The 26422-nt window shown below is 31.6% G+C and overlaps 4 protein-coding genes across 4 annotated transcripts in view; 1 reads left to right on the forward strand and 3 right to left on the reverse strand.

The window, feature by feature from the left end:
* Nucleotides 1-997: 997 nt before the first annotated feature.
* TRIADDRAFT_62411 (uncharacterized protein) lies at nt 998-1930 on the reverse strand (the record flags this gene model as incomplete). Its single annotated transcript, XM_002118341.1, has 1 exon — nt 998-1930. One exon carries the CDS (start codon nt 1928-1930, stop codon nt 998-1000), a length of 933 nt encoding a protein of 310 aa, XP_002118377.1.
* A 3460-nt stretch (nt 1931-5390) lies between these two features.
* On the reverse strand, nt 5391-6129 carry TRIADDRAFT_34081 (uncharacterized protein; the record flags this gene model as incomplete). The annotated part of the gene is made up of 2 exons (XM_002118342.1): nt 5391-5705; nt 6010-6129. Coding segments are annotated over 2 exons (435 nt in total), but the record flags the coding sequence as incomplete, so codon positions are not given.
* A 3673-nt stretch (nt 6130-9802) lies between these two features.
* TRIADDRAFT_62413 (uncharacterized protein) lies at nt 9803-11691 on the forward strand (the record flags this gene model as incomplete). Its single annotated transcript, XM_002118335.1, has 4 exons — nt 9803-9868; nt 10421-11129; nt 11230-11255; nt 11650-11691. 4 exons carry the CDS (start codon nt 9803-9805, stop codon nt 11689-11691), a joined length of 843 nt encoding a protein of 280 aa, XP_002118371.1.
* A 1226-nt stretch (nt 11692-12917) lies between these two features.
* The window catches only part of TRIADDRAFT_34090 (uncharacterized protein), a gene marked incomplete at both ends in the record, with an annotated part of 23013 nt that continues 9508 nt past the window's right edge, over nt 12918-26422 (reverse strand). Inside the window, 4 exons of the mRNA XM_002118343.1 lie at nt 12918-13031; nt 13204-13410; nt 13551-13629; nt 13786-13952. Of these exons, the coding sequence (XP_002118379.1) occupies nt 12918-13031; nt 13204-13410; nt 13551-13629; nt 13786-13952 (567 nt within the window). The remainder of the gene's footprint in view (nt 13032-13203; nt 13411-13550; nt 13630-13785; nt 13953-26422) is intronic.

Raw genomic sequence — 26422 nt, forward strand, 5'->3', positions numbered from 1 at the left:
GTAATCAGCTCGAATATTGTAGACCTTGCTCAACTCAAATTAAGTATAAATAACTGCCTGATTAAATGAGCTATCTCTTACGAAAATATTGTAAGCATGCTGTAAATAAAACTATTATAATTATTATTCAATAAAATAATCATTTTTTAAAATTGATTCCAAGAATATACTTCTAAGAAAGTTATTGGTTTCTAGCTTCGAAGTTTGGATGTTGATTGTTTATAGTAATAAAATGGTCACGTACTAAAAGTAATTCATTAATGATTGATGATCACAATACTTTGTTGAGTAAGCACGTCTTTTACAAATTACAAATTATTGGCGATAGGTTAGCTTTGGAGTAGTCGTCATCAGCAGTATTGACATTTCATCAATTAGCCCATCATAGCATTATCGGGCATTACTAGAACTGCTATTAGTAAATTACTAAAGACAGTTACTAAGCTGAAGCATCAAAAGTCAATTTAGAGAAAATCAATAATCACAATTTAATAAATTAAAAATAGGATAGTGACTAATTTATTATTCATTTCCTTAAAATATAAAACAATTCTTCCATTGTACAGCGAATATGTAATTTAAAGATGTATCGCAAGTTGGCCATTGAGAACAACACAAATATATCGTACATTAACTTCTTTTCTGTTCGAGAATACTTGCAACAAGCGCAATATTCTAAAGTTGTAGGACAAAGTAGATAACTGATTGTGTGACTCATATTCAAACGAGAATATAATTGAAAATTCAACAGATATAATTATATCCATCTATAGAAATCTCCATGCCTTCCTAGCTAAGGCGTTACTTCTAGCTATAATTATGCACTACAATCGGATGCTCTGCTAAAAAGTGCAAATTTTAATGATGTAATATTCCTAAATTATAGAAAATTATACTGGAAGTATACCTATTAACTTGATTCTTATAGCTACGGCTATTTTAGACGAAGCTGCTATCATGTTGATTTATTACTTGGTATTTGCTAACTCTTAATTGTTTAAAAATCAAATACTTCTTTGTCATAGAAGGTCAGAGCTTGTAATAGGCAATCGCTCAGGTCATCCTTTTTTGTAATGCTTGTAAATTCAGAAATTTGTTGATTTGTAAATGTAACGTTATGACATTTTGACTTTCCATTCATTAACTCAAGAACCTTATTTATAGCATCAGTCTTCTTTTGGGGACCTTTTGATAAATTAAAATAGGATTGGACAGTCTTAGCATTCATTGATACAACCTTGTTAGGCTGCAATACACAATAAAGGAACGCTTCCAATATTCTGAGAGGTATCCCAGTATTAAAGGAAGCGCCGTGATGGGGAATCGCACTTGCTTGTTCGATTACATAAACATCAGCAGCAGGCAGGGTCCGACGAATACCGATTACATTTTCGTAAGTAGTTTGCAAGCTATTGCTAGTCATTGTTGGGAAGCATAATTTACGCCAATCTAGCAGAGTTAATTCTCTATTTATATGGACATAAGCAAAATTTTTAAATCCTAGATCGATAGAAACAATGCTTTGTATACTTTTACGCAAATCTTGATCAATTAATGGTGGGTACCTTCGAATCGATAAATGATTTTCGCTTTTGAGTAATCTATCAATTAATTTTGATGAAAATCCTCTCAGTTGTTGAAGTTGATCTAAGCTACTAAATGAACCATTGGATTTTCTATAATCAATAATAAGGTTTGCTTTTAGCTGGCCGATTCCCTTCATGTTTAGCAATTGTTGCTTGTTAAACATATTGAAACGTTCTAGCAATTCATTGTGACTTAAATCGCTACTGCTAAATCGAAGTGAATGAAATGGCATGCAATAAGGCGAACGACTAATGCCAACGGTATTCTTCCAAGTTGCCGGTCTACGTTGAAAGTATCCAAGTGTTGTTTTCATAATTTCATTTGCAAAACTCTTTGGAGCCATATCGCAACTTGGCCAACTATAGTAAAGGCGTCTATCGTCCGTCAATGTTGATAATCTTTTTAGAGAAGCAAGATTTCCCAGGTTATTATAAACCAATTCTATTGCAAGTTGTATCGACTATCGACTACGGTATTCCATTGCTATTGAATCCATTACGCAATCATTAAACAATAACTTGTCATTCCAGTATGTCGACCAATCTTTAGACAAAATAATAAATACTGTATACTGTCTATATTATACTGTATGCGTCGTGATACGCGTACAGTTGATAATTCTTTTCCCTTAGTCAATCGTTTAGATAAAAGTGCAAAGTTATCTTGCAAAGGAATACTCAATTGCAAATCAATGCTTCTAGTAATGTTACGTATATCTAGTATTTCGTCAAAATCAGCTCAGATTGCTGGAGCTAGTCAATTTCTGGAGGAGGCAGTATTTTACCAGTGTTAAGGCGATCGAAAGCATCAATCTTGAAGTAGCTGCACTATTGATGTTGCCAATTTATCACTGCAACTCGATTCATTAAGCTTATTCTTGCATTCTGCATCGCTCTGCAACCTACCGCTCGCTCAGCTATGAACAGCAACTGCTGGTCCAACTTGCACAAGAAATGATGTCACCCATGGCGATGATTTGGTACTTAAGGGTTCTAAACCAACAGTGACATCATTTTTGCTAGCGATGTAGTCTAATTGTATCAGCGATGACCTAATGAATGAATAGTAATCTACTTTCCATTATGAAACAAATCGATAAAAATGATGTCGCGCCCAGCGGCTTGCCTAACCTATGAAATCATGGTCACGGGTGACATTATTTTCTCACACAGGCTTTACTATATCGTAGACTACAATACACGTGCAAAGTACCAGCAGAAACTACAGTACTAACTAAAAGGGGAAGAGAGGTGACAGCAATCACACAGTACAGTACTGTAGTCTACTGTACTGTGTGTACGGTACTATTCTGTAGTGGTCAGTACAGTCATGAACTGCTACAGTACAGTACACTGTACACTGTACAAAAGACCGTAATGCTGTATTCATACCGTACCGTGCCGTACTGTTGTGTTCTGAGAAATCGCTATAGTTGAGCACAAGTTGAGCCCGAGCAAAATTTTGCATGTTAATTAATTAAAATATGGCAGTACTGTTCTGAAATAATCATACTGTACATCACACTGAAAGAAAATAAGGGGACTGCCAGCAGCTCATGACCTAAAACGTAGCTGTAGCTGTAACTACATTATTCTGCTTCATCAGTTATACTAAAGTACTGCCTAATATTTCATATTAATTATTAATGCAGGTACTAAATTTTGCATGTTACAGTTATGAGTGTATGACAGGACTGCAATAATCATACTGCACACTGAAAGAAAATAAGAGACTGCCAGCAGCTTATGACCTAAAACGTAGCTGTAGCTGTAACTACATTATTCTGCTTCATCAGTTATACTAAAGTACTACCTAATATTTCACATTAATTAATGCATGTACTAAATTTTTGCATGTTACAGTATGAGTGTATGACAGGACTGCAATAATCATACTGCACACTGAAAGAAAATAAGAGACTGCCAGTAGCTCATGACCTAAAACGTAGCTGTAGCTGTAACTACAGTATTCTGCTTGATCAATTATACTAAAGTACTGCCTACTATTTCACATTAATTAATGCATGTACTAAATTTTGCATGTTACAGTATGAGTGTATGACAGGACTGCAATAATCATACTGCACACTGAAAGAAAATAAGAGACTGCTAGCAGCTCATGACCTAAAATGTAACTGGAACTATTTTGGCTTATCAATTCAGCTATTCGTATAGTTTTATACTACAGTACTGCATAATATTTCATATTAATGCATGTTATATACTAAATTTTGCATGTTACAGTATGACAATACTGCAATAATCATACAGCACACTGAAAGAAAATAAGAGATTCCCAGCAACTCATGACCTAAAACGTAAAACGTAGCTGGAACTAACCTATAGTTTTATACTACAGTACTGCATAATGTCTCATATTAATGCATGTACTAAATTTTATGTTATAGTGTGACATTACTGTAATCATCATACAGCATACTGAGAAAATAAGGGTTTGCCTGCAATTATAACCTAAAACGTAGCTGTAACTGGTAGGCTTCAAAGTAAGATTACAGTAACAAGAGGTATATACAGTAAAGTAATAATATATGCTTATAATAATAACTATTCATGCTCAAACAATAATTTAGTTATTTTTATTTTAAAGCAAATATGTCTATATATGCATCCGTTATGTCCTAAAAATATGATATTTTACACAGTATATAAAATTTTTGCTATATATTGAAATAAACATGGTTATTTTTTTGCATTTGAGGAGATTAAATTTGTGCTTATGTTGGACAGATACTACCGGCTGTAATATGAGTATATCACAGAATTGAAATTAAGTATTCAACTGCTCTTTCATTTGATCCGGTAAAAGCGATATTAGCGATATTTTCACCTAGAAGATTGAAATATTAAGAAAAGAAATGCTGAGTATAAAATTAGCTTTTTAATCCAGTTGATCATATAGGCTAAAAACGCTTTTGTACTAAGGGGAAGGTTAATAATCATCTGCAGATGTTCTAGAACCCTCATATTATATAAGAACTCTTCACCGACTCTAATGTAAGTAATAGCTTTAGTACAGCCAAATTTGATAGTGTAAGATTTCTTAAACTTGCAGCTAATTAAGAACGCTATTTGCTTTCAAGGTATTTGAAAATTGCTACTTAAACAGTAGATCACTACGGTAGTACCTGATTGATTGATGGTCGTTTCGCATTATCTTGACGTAGGCAATGATTGCTAATTCTGAGAATCTTCTTCGGTGTATTTCTTGGCCAAAATATCTTGTGATCTTGTGAAAGTTTACTATTTGCATTTTTACAGTGACTGTAATAATCTCTCTGTAATAGGTCAAGATAAATTATCCAGTTTTTAAAAGAACTTGATCATCTCTAAAACTAATCAGTGGTAACCATTTACAAGTAATGCCATCAATACTGCAGATTAACATTACAGAGAATCATACTCATCGTTATTAGTGATACAATTGAAATCGTCAAAGGCTATACATAGGACATGTGGCTTTCATATTCAACCACTAAAATATTGTAATGGCATTATCATGTTTAAATTTGTATAAATACGACACATTTGATCCTTCAATACTTACCAAGAAGTGAAAATCAGGTAATGGTCTTAAACTAGGCAATCCAGAAACAATTTCTAATAGAATCTTATTGAAAAAAATGTCAAGTAATAATGTCATAACTGAACTGTAATAAGCTACATAAATGTCTACGGATGCTAAGATAATATCATCTTTATGCTACTGCAATAACATCAAAGCTTAAGGCTGAAATAGCTTTTTCACCCTAATGCTTACTTGAGCTATTATATGCGCATAATTAATTAACTTACCACCCCAAAACTATAGACATCATATTGGGGATTCATTTTAGCTAAGTTAACTTCTGGTGGCCGATATGCCAGCCATCGATGTAGTGCCGCCGTAGATATGGGATCACAATTATTATTGGCTAATATTTCTGCTAAGCCAAAATCACTGACTTTAGCATTGAACCTTGCATCAATTAAGATATTGCTACTTTTTAAATTTCGATGAATTAATGGTTTATCATAGAATTCGTGTAAAAATTGGATTCCTTTCGCTGCTCCAACGGCTATTTTCAACCTTAAATCGTAAGTTAGAGGCATGAAACCACCCTAAAATTGCCTCACATAAAAATAAACATAACGAAATCCACCTTCAACAATGGAACAAATTTAATTTTAAGGTTCTATTGCCAGCTAGATGATTTATAAACGTGGAGGAAATTGATTCCATTTTGCTAGACACACGATACGCTTGCTTAATGACTATCTAATCTAATCTAATAAGTATCACAATAAATCTAGATCGACCACTGTCCTTTAGCTGCCAATAAATAATTCACACAAAAGTTATGGAAAGTTTGCATATTCCAGCACTTTAACAGTTAATAAGTGATATGACCTTAGTCTAACATACCCCGCCAGCTAGCCGATCTTGTAAACTTCCCAAAACAGCATACTCGATAATCAAACATAATCTGCCGTCTAAATTTACTACATCGAATAACTGGAGAAGATTTTCATGTTGGTATCTAGACCAAGTTTAAAAATGATTAGAAATAAGGTCAACCGTTTTGTTAATTTAGGTCAACATGCAACGGTATAGTCTTTAATATTTACATAAATTTCTACATTTTTACCGTGATAATGCAGTAATATCTGCTATTTTTGGCTGCTCAATCTAATGTTCATACGTTTTTGTAAAATAGTTAGTAAATAATTATTGTAAATATGGTATCACATTGAAAAATATTATTCAAGTTGCAACCGAAGAAGGAATTAAGCATTTGAAATAAAAACTAGTCATTACAAACGGATAAACCTCACTGACTGGACGATGTAGCCTCTTCATCGCAACTTCTCCAAATTTTAATACATAAGCTTTATATACTTCCCCAAACCCCCCAGAACCGATAACGCGAGATTGATGAAAATTTTGAGTAGCTTCAACAACAACCTAAACCAAAATAGAGCCACTGATAAAATTACCACTTTAAAATCATCTTAACGTTGGCGAATATTTAAGATACCAGGTAAGATACGATAAACACTACATTTAATGAAACTAAGCAATACATTTCAGCGTTCCAGAGTACAGTATATTATAATGTTCGCACAGATTGGAGTTGCAAATATTGCTAAAGATGAATAAGTTAGTATCTCCTAAGAAGATAATTTTTGAGATTCACTGAATATACCTGTTGAATTCTAAGCCTTTTATTGATCAATCTGAATACTAAGTAGCTATTTAAATTCTAGGCATTTTATATGTTCCCTTATTATTTGCATTATGCATTTACTTTATGGAATACAACTTGAAGAAAAGTAGAATACTAAAGAGATTTCTGAGCAACTTGAGTGCGATAAATTTTAAAGTATGCCAGCATTTAGCTGACAGATCACCCCGACAAATTTAATATGCTTATGTCAATAAGATGCAGTGCTAAAGACCAGGTATAAAACACCATAGATAAAGTGTTACTCGATTTTGAAACATTTTCAATTGATTAGATGAGAGGCTATCGAATGGGTAATAGGTAGCTATGTTACAACCTTAAAACTAATATTAATCATTTGCTATTAAGTTGCATCAGGAAGTAGTGTTATGAGGGAATTCAATAGTTTAAAATTAAAATATAATTGCCCAAGTCTTCCATACTCAGTTTAAGTCTAACTTATTATCAGCTCTTCGCATTTGCAATATCAATTAGTAATATATGAAGTTACTTTTATAAGCTTTCTCATCACAATAACATTAAATAAAATGTAGATAATTAAAGCAGTATTAAGTAAAGACGTACTACATTGAAACCTAGCATGACAATGTACAATTTCTGCAGCGATTTACCTGAGACTGTGATAAATCCTGATTCTTAAAATTATATAGCCTAGTCGTCTTAGTGAGAGAATTAAAAATAAGGTATATGTTACGCCTATGAAATTGATTGTGTTCTTTTTATAATTCCTATATGGTTTTATGATATCAGACAGTAACTTTAGTTCGACTAAATTGTCAGACTAGGCACTATTTGATTCATATGAAGTACTCGTAACTTTTTACGCCCTAAGAAAAATGAATCAATTAATAAGCTTTTCTAACCTCGTCAACGGAATCCTTCACAGTAATGATGGAGAAGAAGGGAGTCCGAAATGATAATATAAAAACTATAGTTAAATGTGATTTATAAAAATTTATCGGTTAAACAATATGTTTATAAGTATTACCGTAGCTTCAGAGCACTGGCAATTTCCCATGATGGTTTAGATTTCGTAATGTGTAAAAATCTTGTACAGAGAGCATTGGCTAAACCAAAGCAAAATTTTTGAAACACTAAATAATAATCAAAACCTTATAGAAAATCTCTATCAATAGTCTATTCGTTACCCAAAAGCCATAAATCACCTTTAAAGATGTGAGACAGCAACATAAACTCTGCATTTATTGACCAGACATAGTCACGAGTTCAAAGGTATAAATAAAATTGTTATAAAAATAAATAAAGTAACCATTTATATTCGTGTTTTTTAGTAACCATATTATGCTTAGAGTAAAGTTTGTAATCTTGTAAAATGGTAAATCATTTTTGGGTTAATAGAATTTCTCGCTGATATTAAGTAAGAGAGTTCAAACTATCTCTATCATATACAATCAGAGCTTCAGCTTAATTTATTGGTAACGATTTCCGATTATCGCGGGCAGAGATAAATTGTATAAAATATTGAATATCTCTATTCAGGATCATTCCATAAAACTGATTAAACCCGCTCTGGTGATACTTTACGTACTGCAACGTACATTTTACTCTACAATTATTGGATTGAATATACAATCAGTATACCCTGAATAAAGCGTAACCACCATTAAACTAGTGCACGCTGTCTAGTTAGATATCAACTTCTATTAGCCAAATTAGAACAATAAATATTTTAATAGGGTAAAATTCCGGATTCATAGATCCGAATGTTTAGTTGATTAGCAGTAGCACGACTAAATTTTGTTTAGTAATCAAGTTATTATGTCCATTGCAATAGATAAATAGTCCCAAATGAATGAAACGAGCTATATCTAAATGAGATTTAATGAAGCCTATAAAATTAAAGCAAAGACATTTTGGGAGAGTGATAACTTTTTACAAGCAGTTTACATGTGATTTAATTTGCCTGATTTCACTTGTTGAACCAAATTGATTCTATGGTAAATATCTAGTGTATTTTGCTATCCTCTTTAGTGCAGCACTACGTTGTATGAATTTTATGATCATACGATACAAATACCAATCTTGTACTCAATGTCATTATAAAGGCATAAAAAGAACCTTTAGCGATCTATATCCAATAGCTACAATAGTGTCTCATTCTAACCAGAGATGCCAGAATAAAATGGCCTAATAAGCGTACATACAGTATTTCTTAAATTTGCTAATTACTGAACAGAATAAGAAGAAAACTGCCTTAGACCTACGTTCTGTAAGTATCACGCTACAACATGAACTTATGTAAATAATAGTTCGAGATAACTCTTTTAAGCTATTGCCAGTGTGCTACAGTCCAGTAACTATCGTATTATTAAATGCAACTTATACACATATAGTATAAGCTCATGGCGCCCTACTTTTAACTTACTAAAACACATGCATATATGTGATAATGCAAGAATATTTGCAGTAATACTATTTACGTCATTGTCATTTTATAATTTATCTGATCGCAAAAAATACGATTATGTATTTCTTTTAGCTTTTTGGGGGATACAGGAGCCAATACTATTTCCAAATATTCTCGTTATCAGAATACTAGCCCAAGGCAATTACGTAGTCCATAACATTTTGACTACTAAAAACAGACCAACGAATTTGTAACTCGTCACTGAATGAGCCAAATAAGGACTTAACCACTCAAATTATTAAGCAATTTTTGCCAGACATTCAAAATAAAGTTAACGATACCTTAATATAGGTGGAAATGTGATTGTGAGAAAGAAAGGAAAATTGTTCGTTGTTTACGATATGAATATTTTTAGCCTAGTGTATTTCAGTCCAACTTAATAGGATAGCTTTAAGAGCGCAGTATTAAAACGATTGAGATTGATGTTCATTCTCAAAATCAATTTTCACACCAGGAGTGACAGTTTGTCAGACTGTTTTAAGCTCTAATCATTGACAGTAGCTATCGTCTATAGTTCACTACTAACTTTTCGAGTCATGTTTAAAATGAGCGAAAACTGGCAAGTATTATTTCTCTGCATATTGCTTTGCTTTGGCACCGGAGCTAGGACGGTAAGTTGCTGTGCTTCTAAAATGGAAAATTTTAGGATATATTACAGCAGTCAAATCAAATTCTAGTTACATACAACTTATCGAATTCACTATACTTTATCGCAACAACTCGAAATTGTACTTCGCTACTTCTATCGTTTACAGTTAAGCTTATCTTGATAGCAACATCGATTCCAACTGACTATATAATTCAGACTTGACTATGTATTTATTACCTAGAGAATATTTTCTCAATTGCTTTTCAGACCGATTCGATTATATAATTATTGGTGCTACAGTTTTCCTTTCTTTTTTTGAAGCACTTTGATTGCTTCCAGAATTACACTAACTTGAGTAGAGTGAAAAAGCTAATTGCTAAAAGATTATTCCTTTAAAATTGCATTGATGCATTATTTTTCGATGCCAAAGCAAATAGTTAACTGTTAAAATGTTGATTTATATTTGCTCAACCTGATATTATCTATGTTTTGCATTTAAAGACGCTTAATAATTTTAATTAAATCGATCAGAACATATAAGTGATTTGATGTAGTCTATGTGTTTATTTCTCAGCAAGAAAATACGACTGTTTTATATGCTATGGAAAGGTCAAGATGTGTGGAATTCGAATTGAGACACTCTACATTGAACCTTGGATCGAAATCTATCAGTCTGTATGCTGCTTCGCAATCTCAATTATTGTTCGACGAAATTGTTGGATTAGCCGTTGATGCTATCACACTTAATGAAACCTCTAGTTGCGGCAACGACATACGCAAATTAATTGTCGATTTATTGTATCCCACTTGCTCCTCAAAGCCAGCTCAGCTAAAGTATCAACCAAGTCAATGTTTAGCTAACAATCCTAAATGTAGGCAAGTAATACAGCAATCTAACTTTGCTTTCCTTCTAGAAATTTGCCATAACAAGCAAAATACTACAGTTTATCAGAATTCTACTACGTGCAATATTCAATTAACAACATTATGCAAGCCATTATATCAACAAAATATGAGAATGCCAACTTATATGGCTGAATTAGCTTTACTTGGATTAAGAATTTATCAGCGTGGTTTGCAAAAATTTAATAGTTTAACTAATGAGCAGCCACAAGCAAAAGATTATCAATTTTACTGTTTACATCTTCCATTATGTAATCTCAATAACAACAGCGATAATTTATGGTTCCAACGTTATTCTATCCTTCCAAATCAACAAGATCGGATAGTGAACATGCTGCAACCAATTGCAGTACCCTCTAATACTGTGTTTACGAGACAAGGTACGTTATTGCTTTCCAATACTGGAAGACGCAATGATTACATTTTAAGGCCAATATTAATGTCTATCTTGATAACACTATCGCTTTATATTTAAAAAAGATAGCATCAAGATTTACAACATACCGGTACGTATGTTGTGCCTTTGCAAATTATAGAAAATTTGTTGCTGGAATTATATCGCACGCAATAGAAGATTTTCACTTTTACCTTTTAAGTATAATTAAAATTCGCATTGTCTAGCTCTTTCGAGCCTTTTATAATTGTAAATAACTTTACACAGTGGCAACAGTTTAGATTATGATTTGCTCATGATTGCGTTTATCGTAATGCTATGCATATATCAGATGGTTATACCAAGATAATTCAATGTCGGAAGTATATAAGAAATGAATGACTATGCTATATGAAGTTTATGTTTTATACAGAACATAAAGGAAAATTACTTTTCTCCCTGCTAATTTCCCAGTATGACTATAAGAGCAAAGTAAATTTCAATCTGATAATATAGATGCATCTTAGGTTAGAGGCGTTCAAATTCTCAATACTGAATTTCAGTTTTAATCCATTTTGATATTAGATTTTTTTAAAATCATAATAATAAAATTGAAACTTTTTGCTGACCTTAATTTATTAATCCTTGTACTACTTGGCCTATGTAGAGATTGATAAAAATTTCATATTTGCAATGAATAGTAAAAATATGCATGAAGTTATACAAGAACCAATAGACGTGTCTTTTCTCGTATCTTTCCTAGTTCATTTTCGATACACTTCATTCTATTATAGTTAGTTGAAATGGTCTTACACAATAAATTTCCTCATCGATTTACGATGAGATCATACTTGAATGGTTTTAAAAGTTTATACAGTATAATTCAATGCTAAGGAGTAAATAAAAACTGTTTTTATTACGATATCATACTGTACCATCGATATGCCAATAAAAGCACATAAACTACCTTAACCCGACACTTGCTGTCTAATCCGACTCTGCAACAGATTAAATCCTGCAAAGTAAGACCCTATTAATCAAGCTTTATATTTATACAGTACTGCGCCTTACACGACGCTATACTGAGTACATCTCATAATTGATTTCCAAATACAATATAGTACTGCAGATCATCTACTACTATATAGTACAATATACAGTTGCCTAAAGTAATCACTTTCAGCTCATTATTGCTAATAAAAGAGAGAGAAAAGTGCGCACTATACGCTTCTTATTGCACAAGCATATTACTACACTATGATTATATACTGTACAAAAATTATAAAATTATGTTACTTAGTCTACACCAAGGCAAGTTTGCAATTTCAATATGATTTCATTTATTGATGAAGTTATACATTACAGGTGAACCGCTATGTGTATGTATTAAATATAATATGCCAAGCGTAATGAGCGTAAGTCTTCAAGTATAGATAGCAAGATGGCTATATCTTCATAGTGTGAAAGTATTAGTATTTAAATATTGTCTTACATCATGAACTCTAATGATATAATAATACGAATGTAATAGTAAATGAGAAGTCATTCTTACGGAAAACTGAACTCATCTACATGAGATTGCTTAATTAAATAAGATAACGAAATACAACATATAGGCTCTATAGATCGTTCACCTATACAAAATACAAATTTAAAAATGCTATAGCTAAATGTTTAAAAGATATTGCTACATTTAAGCACATGGATAAGTGATTTTTACAACTAATCTTGCATCCTTTCGTAGTTTAGTCACCATTTCCATCGCAACTATAAATGATATAGATTGTAGTCGCTTTTATGGCCGTTCGGTTAGTGTTATCTTAACTGCCTTATCAGGTGTTAACGTTGCCCTTTTTATCATTCCTGTATCGTCCAAGTTATTGCAGCCAATGACAAATTTTTGAGACAACTGAAAAAAAGAACATAGAGCGTGTTATACCTCTATCAACTAGAATATAAATTTGATTTCATTCAGTTATTAACTATCATAGGCAATAGGCCTGTTCATATTAGATCTGATAACAACGTCAATCTATAATAAATAATAATTTTAGTTAACTATTTTTCGAGATGCGGCCCACTTTAGCTAATAAGAGGTGCATTTCTAACTCTGCGATTCGTCTCCCAATACGCATACGTGGACCAAACCCAAATGGTAAGAATTTGAATCCAGCTCTTGGGATATTGTCATCTTCATCTTTCAACCAACGCTCGGGTTTAAATTCTTCTGGTTCAGGAAAATACTCCTCATTGCGAAATAATTCATACAAATTAAGGATTATCGGAGTCTATACAAGGAAAGAAGGCAATTATGACTATTTGTGCTTATTTAACCAAGTCAATTCTACTTATTTCTAGAAAATTTTTAGCAGATATTTTCACAATTGCATTAGACTACTATGATGTAGAGATCAGAAAATTTTCTCACGTTGGCAGGAACTTGATAACCAAGGATAACTACGTCTTCCTTTGCTTGTCTGATCAGATTAAAGATAACTGGATAAAGCCTAAAAGTATTAATAATATCCCCATAGTCATAGCACTTTTTAATAAAACCAATTGGATTTGAACGCTGACAATGTGTATAGCATTATATAAGAAATCATTTATTGAACTATTAATAACTATAGTACGGTACCCTTTATCCTTTTTATGTACCTTACCGCATAGCTTCCTTGATGCAGGCGCTTAAATAAGGAGCGTTATGCACCGTCTCAGAATCTGGATCTTCGCCATCTTTTGAAATACTTTTAATTTCTTTGTGCAATTTTTCCTGCTTTCCAGGGTATTTAGATAGCAGAATTAAAGTCCAAGTTATCGTATTTGCTGTCTAGTTTTAAAACACGAGCAAGTAACTTACGATATGATTCTAATACTGTAGATTATTCCTATACAACGTCAAATTATTTAGTTTCAATGTCCTTATAGCATATAAAACATCTCAAGAAGCTATTAAGTCATTGACTGTCAGTTATGAGCAGTTTTGACCATAAAATAGGCCATGGTAACAATATTAATCTATGTCAATTTACTGTATCAGAGGCCCCAAGCATTAACTCGATAAGAGTAGTATTTAATCTTTCATCTGATAGATTACTTCTTTGGATTATATCTGTTAAGAAATCCACTTTATCATCTTCTTTCAATGCTGGTAAGGATTTTAATTCCTCTTGTCGTTCACGAATGATCTCCATGCCAATCTCAAACATAGTATCCCATTGACTGCAAAATCTTTTCCAATATTTTGTCTTCAAATATTTGTAATACGGGGGTAGCATAAATAGCGGTGAAGTCATTTCCATCATATTAACGACGGCATTGTAAAATAATTCCCCGCGTTACTTAGATGGATCATCGAAGCAACCAATTCGTTTATCAAAAATTATGCTCAGCACAGCTAGAAAGATAGAAAACATATATCAACGAAATTGTATTATGCTCAAATTGCATTTATTAATATTGATATCATTTTAGTAAGTATCAACGTTACTGAAAAGGGCAAGCAAATGTGTAAAGAGTAAAAATTCTCGGATTATATTAGTGCACATACGTATGTATGAAGATATTGTTTAAGGATTTAAAACAGATCACCTCGAATTTATATTGTATCTAGTTGTTTACTATGGCAGTTTTTGAAGCCAACTGTGATTCATATCTTTACTATACATTAAAATTTAGCCATCAGTACACGTTAAGGATTATAACTGTATGCATACTTTTCTAGCGATCATCTGAAAGTCTGGCTTTCAAACCCATTAATCTCATTTTCGACACCGTCTTTGCCACGTAGCTGTAATAAATAAGAGATAGAATCATCGATTACTTTATTCATGATCTTTGAGTAACCTTGAAGCATCTTTTATCTACGGCACTACGTGTCTCTTTCCAGTCTTCTTCATTACTATGGAAAACATTGATATTAAAATTATTTTAGATTCGGTTATCGTAAAGTATTTAGAGTAACAGTTTCCATTGCAGTCCTTTCATTCTGAATAAAAAGACTTAAGACCGAAGTAGATAATGACGATGCAAATAATTCTTGTTAGCAGATAGTCAGCTAGCGCTTGTTATTCATAAATTGATGCTTCTGTAGATGTACGTTATCAACAGTAAGTAAATATCCTTCAAAGTTTAGTTCATGGAATCTGGCAGTAAGTCATAGTTATGTTGCAATATCTCAATGAATTAGTGATCAATACTATATATGCTAAGTAAAACAAAAATGCATGGATTTTGCTCTGTAAAGCAATGTTGTAGCTGTTAACTTAATGCACTATCTGTCATTCACTGGCTGTACAATTCATACCTCAAGTTATAAACCTTACCCTAATATAATACCCAATGGCAAATTACATTCACTTCGATAATACAGCCAAGGGTAGACGTCCATCCTTCTCGGGTACTTGCCTTCAGCGCGAAACATCGATTCTGCTGCTTTTGGATCCGCTGTCATGACTAACGTCAAGCCACCGTTCGTTGTTTTGAAAATCGGTCCTAAGCTTTTAAAGATCGGAGAAGCACTAATATGATTTTGCTCAGTAAGCAATTTATGGTCACGCATTAAGAAGAGAATTTGACTAAACAGTGATTGATCCGGTTGAGGTAGTTGATCGAAAGGTTTAATATTTTCATCTACATTCTGTCGAGTCGATGTGGTCGATTGATTGCGAAAGTAACTTAACATGCCTAAACTAGTTGTTCGGTACTGTGGAATGCCATAGAAACGATAACGGTTAGGGAACAGCCCAATTCGATTAAATGGAGTCATATTTAAAAAAGAAATTGACTTTAGATTGCAAAGCGACGGTAATGGCAAGGTAGGGAGTAAAGCGATAGTTACTGGGATAATATAGAGCTTACTTCAATATCGAATTGTAGGGCAATTTTTTTGCATTTATTTATTCTACAACTGTTGGGCAATAATCACCATGTCCGATGTCAGGCCATCTCGATTGCTAGCCGGCATAAGGTAGATTAGCGGGACTACTAAAGATTGATTAGTTTCTGCCTCTCTGGTACTCGGTACTGTCAATATAGTAGTCTTAACTATCTAAGCAACTAACTTTAAGCACTCTTTAATCTACCAAACTTAGATTCGAGTCTTAGACGTTACAATATTCACGTTAAGAATCAAGACTTTATTCTAAAAGCTATTGATTTAAATGGTTGATTGAACTCACAAATTACAATCTCCTAACAACTCATAACCATATGTTATCGACTAACTAACTTATTAACTCCCTCAATTAAGAACTTTGAGGCTTTCACATAGCCTCATAAACTTCGTTGGTGCAAAACAATAATAAATTTATAGCCGAGTCCACTGTACATACTGAATATAGCAAGAATCACAACACACTTTCTATGACGTCGAATAGTAGTTAATTAATGGCTAGGTGTTAACATAGGATTCATTACTCAATAAAATTATATCATTGATGGCGCAATGATTAATTGATGATAACAGAAGATTTGCTTTATGATCGAATTTCCAAGAATAACCTGATACTGTCTGTCTGGATGGCCAAATTATTAATGTGGATTCCATAGATTTAATAGCTTAAAATAAGGAATAATTCAATCTAAATGTAGATCAATTCGACTAGTTATATCTTCATTGATGTAACATGTTAATATACTGTAGCTTAAAACGCGCGTATCAATGAGATTGAATTAATTATTGTTGCGAGTTCAATTGAACGAGCAGATCTATGGTATAAAGTTTAAAAATAGGATTGCTTCATATGAAGCTTTGTGGATATATAAAGATAATGCCTTGTTTATATAAGTCTATTTTCTACGACGTACAATATCTTCTTAGCCCCTTGCAAATTAATGATAATTATGTATATGTTACGTCAGTCCTAGAGAAACAACCAATCCTAGGAAATATATTTAAATCTTAAGTTTTACTATTATGATATCATCCTAGGTAGTGGACAATTTCGCTTGGAAAGATAAGACTTATTTTGTATCTTTAGCAGCTCCAAATAATATTCAAAATATTTACGATATTGACTAGTAGAAGCCTATATTTATCGTAATCTGCAATTTGTCTGGCAGGAAGTGTTGATCAAGATACAAAAATTTGACTCGATAAGATCAATTCACGAATGATTCATATATTATATTGATTTTACATACTAAGGCATAAAATTTCGATTTTAATGATATAAATGAAAGTTATATCATTCAATGAAGAATTTTCCACTGCATCTTAATGTATATGTACACGAGCATTTCTATATAATCAACAAATTAAGTGTTTAGCCTGTCTATAGCTACTTATTCCGACATCACTTAGTTCTGCGGGCCCTAGATATGCTCCAATTATAAAGTAAAAAGTAGCAGTGCGTATAATACCCAAGGCATAATGAGCATACTGTATGTTCGACTAGTTTACATAGTAACGAAGACTCTACAGAACAATCTTTTGCTCTGCTTTGCTGTAATGATCGGCAATAGTTAAGTATCAATAAATTGACAAAATAAATTGTACTGGCGAACCACACTGTGATCTATTATACTGTCATATACTGTAGCATTTACTGCTTATGATGCATACAAGAATGGATATATCCTATTCAGAAATCATGAACATTAATTTAGTGGTATACTTCATAAGCTATTGATATGGCCATATGACTACACTAACATTAATCAATCAACTCAATTTGGTTTCATTATTGAATCCTCCTATGCAACATCCGATGGCAATCTAAGCAATATAACTTCCTATTGAAGTATACGGCACACTATTTTAATTAAACTTGAATAAAATTGACAACTTTTTATCTGCGATTAAATTGAAAAGAGTAAGCAAGGAGGTAAAGTAAAAGTGTCGGAAAATTTGAATTGTCCTACACAGCTTTTCTAGCGTTCAGTATACGTGTGGTATGTGGTAGCAGTGGTAACCTATAAGAGTACATCTTTTCTTAAGCGAATTTTGCATGGCAAAGAGATTAAAATATAGTTTGCACGCATTATACTATTTATAGACAGTAGTCACAGTACTATGTTGATGAATCAGTTATTGTTGCTATCCACGTGCTGTATTTGAATTTTGCTTTTAGAATATGCAGTTTGTTTCGTTTCTTAAACGATTTTTTTACTGTTCTGGCTCTTCTTGGTGTTTTAGTGGATCAAGTCTATACTCGTTTTTCGTATCTTTCTTCTTGCCGGAAGTAATAAAAACATTTTCTATTTGTAGAGCTATTAGAGATCTCTATTTGCAGCTGGAAATGCAACAATAACACCATATTACAAAAGTAGTTTCGAAACATTACGAAACATTTGCGTCTGTGGTTATATAGGTCAAAAACAGCGATTCGGAAATACTTCACTGATTTTATTCTATTGTTAAATCGTCATATTTGGGCACTGTATTGCTTTTTAGAGGTGGATTTCATACGTTTATTCATATGTAATAATTCCCTATCACGATAGAATGGTATATAATAAAAAATAAATGTGATAGAATGACAAAATATAAAGCCTACGTAATAGAATGCCGTAAAATAAAAGCATACGTGCATACTTTCACTGAGTGTTGTGTAGATGTTGACCTTCATCCGGCGGATAATAATATATCTTAGAATAATCACGATATCCACATTAATTCTACGCAATTCCTGTTTCATGCTTACGGACAGGAATGATTTTTTGCGTTATGACTTTAAGGTTACGTTAATAAGTATTTCCTTAAACATTAACATTGTGCTTAATCGTGATGTTATAGTAAATCACTCAGAAATTTTGCCTTATTGACAGAGCATTCAGGATGAATTATTTTATAAGAGGTTAGTCTTGCTATGCAATATAATAAAAATGAGAAGTTGCATAGTGGTCAATAAAAAAGTGCTGTATGAGGAGAAGGGTTTACAAGAAATATGGAAAAAAGCTACAGCAGTCATTGCTGATAAAGAGGAGAATAGCAAAAATATCGGGCTAGTACTGTATATGTGCAAACATACTACATAACGTAATAATTGGCTACGATTACTATTACCGTTACAATAACTTGTAAAGATTGAATTTTGTGGATTTCAGATTGAAGGCACTACGGCTAAGAAAATAACCCTATAAATCTGATATAAAGTAATACTGTGCCAATAGAGATTTTGAAGTGCTGGTAACACTACTTTGAAAAGGGGTTTTTCCAAGGTTGCCCTGAATTTCAATTTCCTTATTATGGCCTAGTCTTCGTAAATACTGGTATGGATACGCTAATGATAAAAGGAATTGCTAAAAAGAATGAAAAAGAGTACAAGTTCTTACGCTTGCGTGACATAATATTACCTTTCTAGTAAGATATTTTATAAGAAGCAGACGATCAGACAGTTGTAATATCCGGGGCTCCAGACACCATTTAAGGTTTTTCTATTGAAAAAGGCTTAGAGACAACTTCCAGCTAATTTAAACGCTACCAATATTAATAGCATTGTTGATAGTGGCATTCGGCATTTACGTCCGAAAGTAAAATAAACAAAAGCAATTTAATATTCTCAGTTTACAGAATAGATCAAATTGATTAGCGCTATCTAGTAAAATATTGCCTATCTCACTACAAAAGCTAACTCTTTCCAATGTTGGAAAATAATAAAAAAATTTTACATTCCAATATACTGTATGAATAAAATTTACGCATCATCAAATGTTGTAAACTATCCGATTGGCTAGATACACATGGCGCTATCATCTAGCATAAAATACCACCCACAGGCAACAACCGATACATTTGGTAGCATCATGGATATCACTACCTTTATGACCGCTGTCGAATTGAATTCAAATATAGATCAAACTTAATACCGGTGTTCTTTAATAAGGATATTTATTAAAATAAAACCAGGTTATTTATTTAAATATTATAATGGTTGCAGAGTAGTAATTGAAGGGAAATCAATGGATTTCTAGATTATGCTGTTACTAAAATAATGGATACTTTCACGGGTGCAGTTAATGAAAAAATAAACGTTCGATCGCCTTTTATCATTTATTTATTTATACATTTGGTCTTGATTTAAAATTGACTTCTCTGATACTGAGATTATCAGTAAATCACATTCCGATTACTTTCATACATTATTTAATTCACTTTAAAATGTGCATGAAAACTATATGACGAATTTATCTTCGTATCTAGTTATATTGCTAGAATAAAGAAATAGATTTCTGAATGAAAAATCCAGACTATAGTAATTTTTGATTAATGCGTACGCGTGCAGGCAATCTCGAATACACAATAATTTATGCTATCTAATTAATAATGTGGATATGCTGTAAATTCTACTATGTCGTATGTGTTGAGAAGTAAAAAATATTCTGACCGACCGATGGTCTCTCACTATGATTAAATTTTAAATTTCATGCCTATTGTCTAGGTGAATTTTTCAATAGATTATTTTGCTAAAGGATATGAATCATATTATCTGATTACGCTGTATCACAAGAAAAGTATCAAACATCACCAATACAGTCTACATAGCGAGTAAAAGAAGTGCTGACTTATCTAATTTAAAATTCATGCCTATTATCAGGTGAACTTTGGAATAGATTATTTGGCTAAATGACAGAAATCCTATAATCTCGCCTCCCTATGCCCTTGGAAGAACATCAAATATTAATGAATCTGACTACTTAAAAGCAATAGAAATAAATATAATATCACCTATTTATCCAATGGAAAGAAAGTGACTAATTTATTTTTTAACTACTTGAAGAACAAATACTTTATTTCAGTTGCTATGATGGAATATTTATGAGAAATTTTCACCGTGGGTTACGGTTGACTTCATTACATATACGAAACTATATACTGCAACGGATTGATTTAAAATAATTCTGCACTATTTTATTCATATTACGATAGTATTACTCAGTATGATAATAATGCTAATAAACGAAATACTGTTTTCTAAACATATTATCCCTATGCTAATAAAGAAATTGATAAATGTAATTGCAAGATTACATTTTCAATTAGGCATATTTTCATATTCTTTTATAATACTTCACTTTAAATATCAAGATGTTTTTGATATTGAATAGATTCTTTATTCGAATGTTTTATAATTATCAATAATCAAAACGTTCTTTAACTTATGCATTGATTAACATTTATTAAATGTATTATTTTTTATCAAGTAAATAGAATATTATTTCACACATTGAATTTTTTGTCAGTAGTGATGGTAAAAATTTAAATAAACTATTTTATGATAGGGTTATTCAAGTAAGGGGAATTTAATTGAATTTACAAATTAGAAATAAGCAGGAATTAATTTAAATGTTATTTTTTATTTGATCAAGAGTCTTGTGCTGGATTTTAAATTTGGTTTTATCAATTGGAAAATGGAATCAGCAGTCTTAGATATTATTATAGCAGCCTTTATTGGAGTGTAATTGTTATCGAGTTGTACGAATTTATCGTAGGTAGATTAATTGGTTAAAATTTGCTTTAATACAATTTTTCATCATTTAATGATAGCGCACCTATATTATATTGCTGTATCAGAGATATTGTACTGCATGCAGCAAATAGGTATACTAGATGTAATGAGTAAATCAGTAAGTGTAAATTTGAGAATGGTATCTACCAAAAGTCTACTTCAGTATCATCTCGTTCACTTTCCTGGCTTGCTTTGAAAGCTCCAAGGCCTTCCATTAAAAAAGTAGTGCAAACATATCTTCCCATGATACGATAGCAACGAAATAGTGAGTTACAACATTTCATTCCATCGCTGCAATCACTGTTGCCTCTGTGACAAGTTGCCTGCTTTAATTAAAAAAAGAAAATATTTATTAATTGAAACAATAACAATTTTTTAATATTGTAAATAAGTTGTGATTTTAGTGGGCTAGTAGCTGTTGAGCTGAATATTTACGACAAAATAAATTTAGTAAATTGTCCATATACATCCTAGACATAGCAATTTATCAGCTGATACTATGACTAGAAGAATACACAGAGCATTTTTATATCTTTCCATTTACAACGATTTCTTTTACTTTAGAATACGTCTGATTTTGTAAAACATAAGAATAACATAATTTAAATCTAGGTAGATTGTTAACTAGTAAAATGTTAACATCAGCTCTAGTAACGATAACAGTAAAATACTAATGATGAACTACAGTTTTAACTGATATAAGCTGTTGAAAATACAAATATATTCTAAATAATGAAATTCGGATTGCCTATTATCTAGCATAACCATCATTGGCATAGATTGATAGCTTATTCGAAATTGTTTGTTTTCCACTATCTAAGCAATGGCAATTAGTCATGACTTAGTGCCGAGTCAGTCTCTATTTGTTAATGGTTTTTGCATATGCTATAGCATGATACTATTCAAAATACTTAATGTCGGCTGTAATTAACTGATAGGGAAAATTTGAAAAAGGTTAACCAATATCTAAGTCAAGCTATAAATAAAAAAATATGCTGATAATAAAAACTAAAACATGACATGATATAGTATACCGGAACTGTAGTCGTAAGCGATAATCTTTTAAGGCAACGAAGTTGCAGCATGTAGCCGTTATAAAATAATAATCAATCCAGCTGTTTTATCGCTTTAGTTAGTAATTTTTGTGATCCTAAAGTATTGTAATAAATTTTTTATTCTAACTAAATATAATATGAATACATTATGTAAACTTACAATAAATCTCTCTAATTTACAATAACAGTCAAACAAATAATTAAAAATTACATCGGTATAAGTTTTGACAGCAAATGAAAAAGCTGAAGGAAGATTTAGCGTCAACAATATAATGCAATATGGTGGTTAAATAAATTTCATGCTATTGTCTTATTAAATAATAGATAAGTCAACTATAGCAACTATATCTTATCAGCATGTCAGCGAGGATAAGAGTGTCATCAATTATAATGATAATATAGATTTAGCACAAACTAAAAATATGTTTCCGAGCTATACAGGAGATGAAAATTTAGTTCGCTAATTGTTCAGCTGGAAATAATATTTATTCCTAAATTTCTATTGGAAATTAATGCCTGACTGCTTGGGATGACATTAGTAACTAAATAATGAATATAATGTATGCTATTTTTAATATGAGCAAAATGGTGACAATATTGATGGATGTGTTTATCAGCCTCTAAATGTTAACACTTACTGTTTCATTTTGGGTAGTTGCTTCCGTAAATTGTGATGGTGTAGTTGGCTTAACCTCGTCTTCATTATATTGCTCATCTTTTGGTGAGTAATTATTGAATTTATTTTTTCCATAATTTTTACTTTTATATGGCATTTCAATATCGTCTAGATCAATATCTAAAACTCTGCGACATTGACTTTCAACAATAATGGTCAGCAGAAGGGCACTTATTAAAATTTTCATGGATGTAGAATTCATATTGTAATAGAATTAACCTAAATGCCATTCGGGAATCAATAATATAGAATATACGATTAAACAACAGATTCTAAAATTTGGCGTCTTTTATATAATCTTTTAAATGTGTATGATTAATACAGACATAATTAGTAAGCTTAATCTTAATAAAATAGAAAGTTCTTTGGAGAAGTTACAATATCAAATAATGCAGTAAATTAATTATTAAGCGTTATCTTTCATCTAATTTTTTAATCTACTTATTTCTAGTTTATTCTCTATCCGTATTGATACATTTTAAATATATTGAGAGCTGAAATGAGTATCTTATTTGATGAGATTCTAAATTGAAATAACAAAACTAGGGCTACGCTATGTAACGTTGATAGCTAAGATATTTTGCTGATCTTAAATATGCCGTATTCTATATAATTCTAAAAATTATCCCAAAGCAACTGTTATCAATTTTTGGAAGGAAGACGAAGGAAAATTTTCGACCCAATTAGGATGCTCTTATCAAAGCATATACTTAGTATTATGATAGTCATAACGGTATTCAAGTCAAGACTTGTAAGTTACTGTTATTGCATAAGAGATATAGCAGCAAGAAAATTTGCAGAATGGAAGAAGCTTACCAGATAGATTTGATGGCAAAGTCCTAGATATGGAAATGATTTTTCTTTTAAAGTTACTAAGGATAGTTTGGTCCAATGTTGACTGTTTAGTTAGATAAGGTTAATCTATGGCGATACACGACTTTTATACCTTTTTGTAGCAAAATAAACTCTATTGAAATTATATTCAGGACGTGGAAATGAATGGATCTGAGAATGATCTTGATTGACATGAACCAAGATCAGTATTAATTGCTTCAATCCGGAAATAAAAAGATTTAGATACTATCTTTTTTTCTTCTCTACCGATGAATTGACTTGGTAGCACCTGTCAAGTAAGATGTTGGCTTAAAAAATTTATGAACAATATCTACAAAAGGAATTGCCTTGGATCTGACGCAATCATCCTTCTTAATCAATTATAGAACATCAGATTTGCAGTGGCTCTGAATAGATAATTTCACTTTGACTTTTGTTTCTTTTAATTTATTCTACTTGAATTCTTTTCTAGTAGATCCTCTATATAGGCTTTATTAATTTATTCTCTTTATGTTTTGTCTATATATGAACAATTTAGTCTAAATTTTCATTTAATATAGATTGTAAAATATAATCAAATTGGCTATTAAATTGTATTGTATATTGAACAGTTAATCTATCGTATCGAATCCATTATTTTCATTAATTTAGGAAAGATAGCATTAGACTATTTTTAACCTTTAACTTCCAAATTTAACTGTCTACAAATTGAGTACTAGAACTTTAACTTGATTGCTCCCTTTACGAGCTTAATAATTAAATCAGATTGAACTTTCATTATTTCTTTATTAATTCTATTATTGAGACGGGCCTAGTAAAACATTTGCTATTTTTAAACTTTCCTTAGTTAGCGCTTTATGCCGTTTAGAATAGATAATAATGTGCATCACAAGCGATTTTAAGAACTCATTCAAGATTCCATTTTGAGAAATAGTGTACGACTATGAAGCACAGCTATTGTCCAACCGACGCAGAGCAGAATGAGTATCGTCATCATTATATCTAACTGCAATTCCACTTCATTTAACGCCTAATGATACAATGGTGCACTTTTGTAGAATATGAGAAAAAAACTAAATGGATTATGTTTTTACTTTGTCTACTACACTATAAAATTTCAATTTAATGAATTCTTACGCCTTTTTCACCTCATGCGGATCGTCCTTATCAGAATTTGCATTTCTTAGAATATACTATTACGTTTGTACTCCATCATACCGACATTGCATAATCACGGTATGGCGTAAGATAGAGACTTTACTTTTTATAATATAGCGCATTTGTAGCTAATGTTTATAGTTAATTTGATTTAAAAAAATATACAATTGAAGTGAAACTATAAACGAAAACATTATATTTTAGTTCTTTTCTGGCAATCTTACCTGTAAATCAGATGATTGTTTACACAATCTCAAATAGATTTTACTATTTGCCAAAGTTGAATTGATCACTGTATTACGATCTTTTCTCACTTTCGTAAATAATTAAATGATTTAATTTAAGAAAATCTGGCATGTTACATCGTCACATTGAATCTTAGTTAGCTAAATTGCGAGATCAAGTTCGATGATTCTATCTATTATTAGAATTGCGATAATAGCGATAACGGTGACAAATTCATTATGAGATATTCGCAGAAAAATTGACGTTAATCTTTAAAGATACAATGACAGCCCTGAATCTGGTCGAAAACTAAGATCGTATGGATGCGGGAAGAATACGTATTACTTCCGGTCAATTTTACCATCCATTTCGGTTTATCAAGTCTGGTCTATTTATAACTGCTTTAACAGTTATTAAAACAACGATTTGTTAAATGCCATGGCTGGAGTTTTAGTTTAGTGAATTTAAGGATTTAATATGGCATCTTTTAGATAGGCAGGAATAACACATCTACTCGTGAGAGTTTTCACACAACAATGATTCATTTTTATATCATAGTTATATTTTTATCGTAAAAAATATTTTCGATCTGAATAATTGATATTTATCTGTTACTATCTAAGCCTAATACAGAATAACATTTAAATTATCTGCAAGCCGAGATAGTAATTGTGCGATAGCAATTTCTAATTAAATTTGCTACGCATGCATTGCATTTCGCTTTATTTATCTACAAGATTCATGATCGTACGATAACCTTACTATTTTTCACGATTTGAAATAATTCAGTAATGTGAAATAATTGATCAACATTACGTTTATAATTTTTTTAGATTAAGTTCTATTAAATTAACTAAAATCATTCTAAAAAATAAATTTAATAGCATTAGAAAGCGTAGGG

This window comes from Trichoplax adhaerens, genomic scaffold (genome assembly GCF_000150275.1).
Source record: "Trichoplax adhaerens TRIADscaffold_46 genomic scaffold, whole genome shotgun sequence".
Classification (NCBI taxonomy): Eukaryota; Metazoa; Placozoa; class Uniplacotomia; order Trichoplacea; family Trichoplacidae; genus Trichoplax; species Trichoplax adhaerens.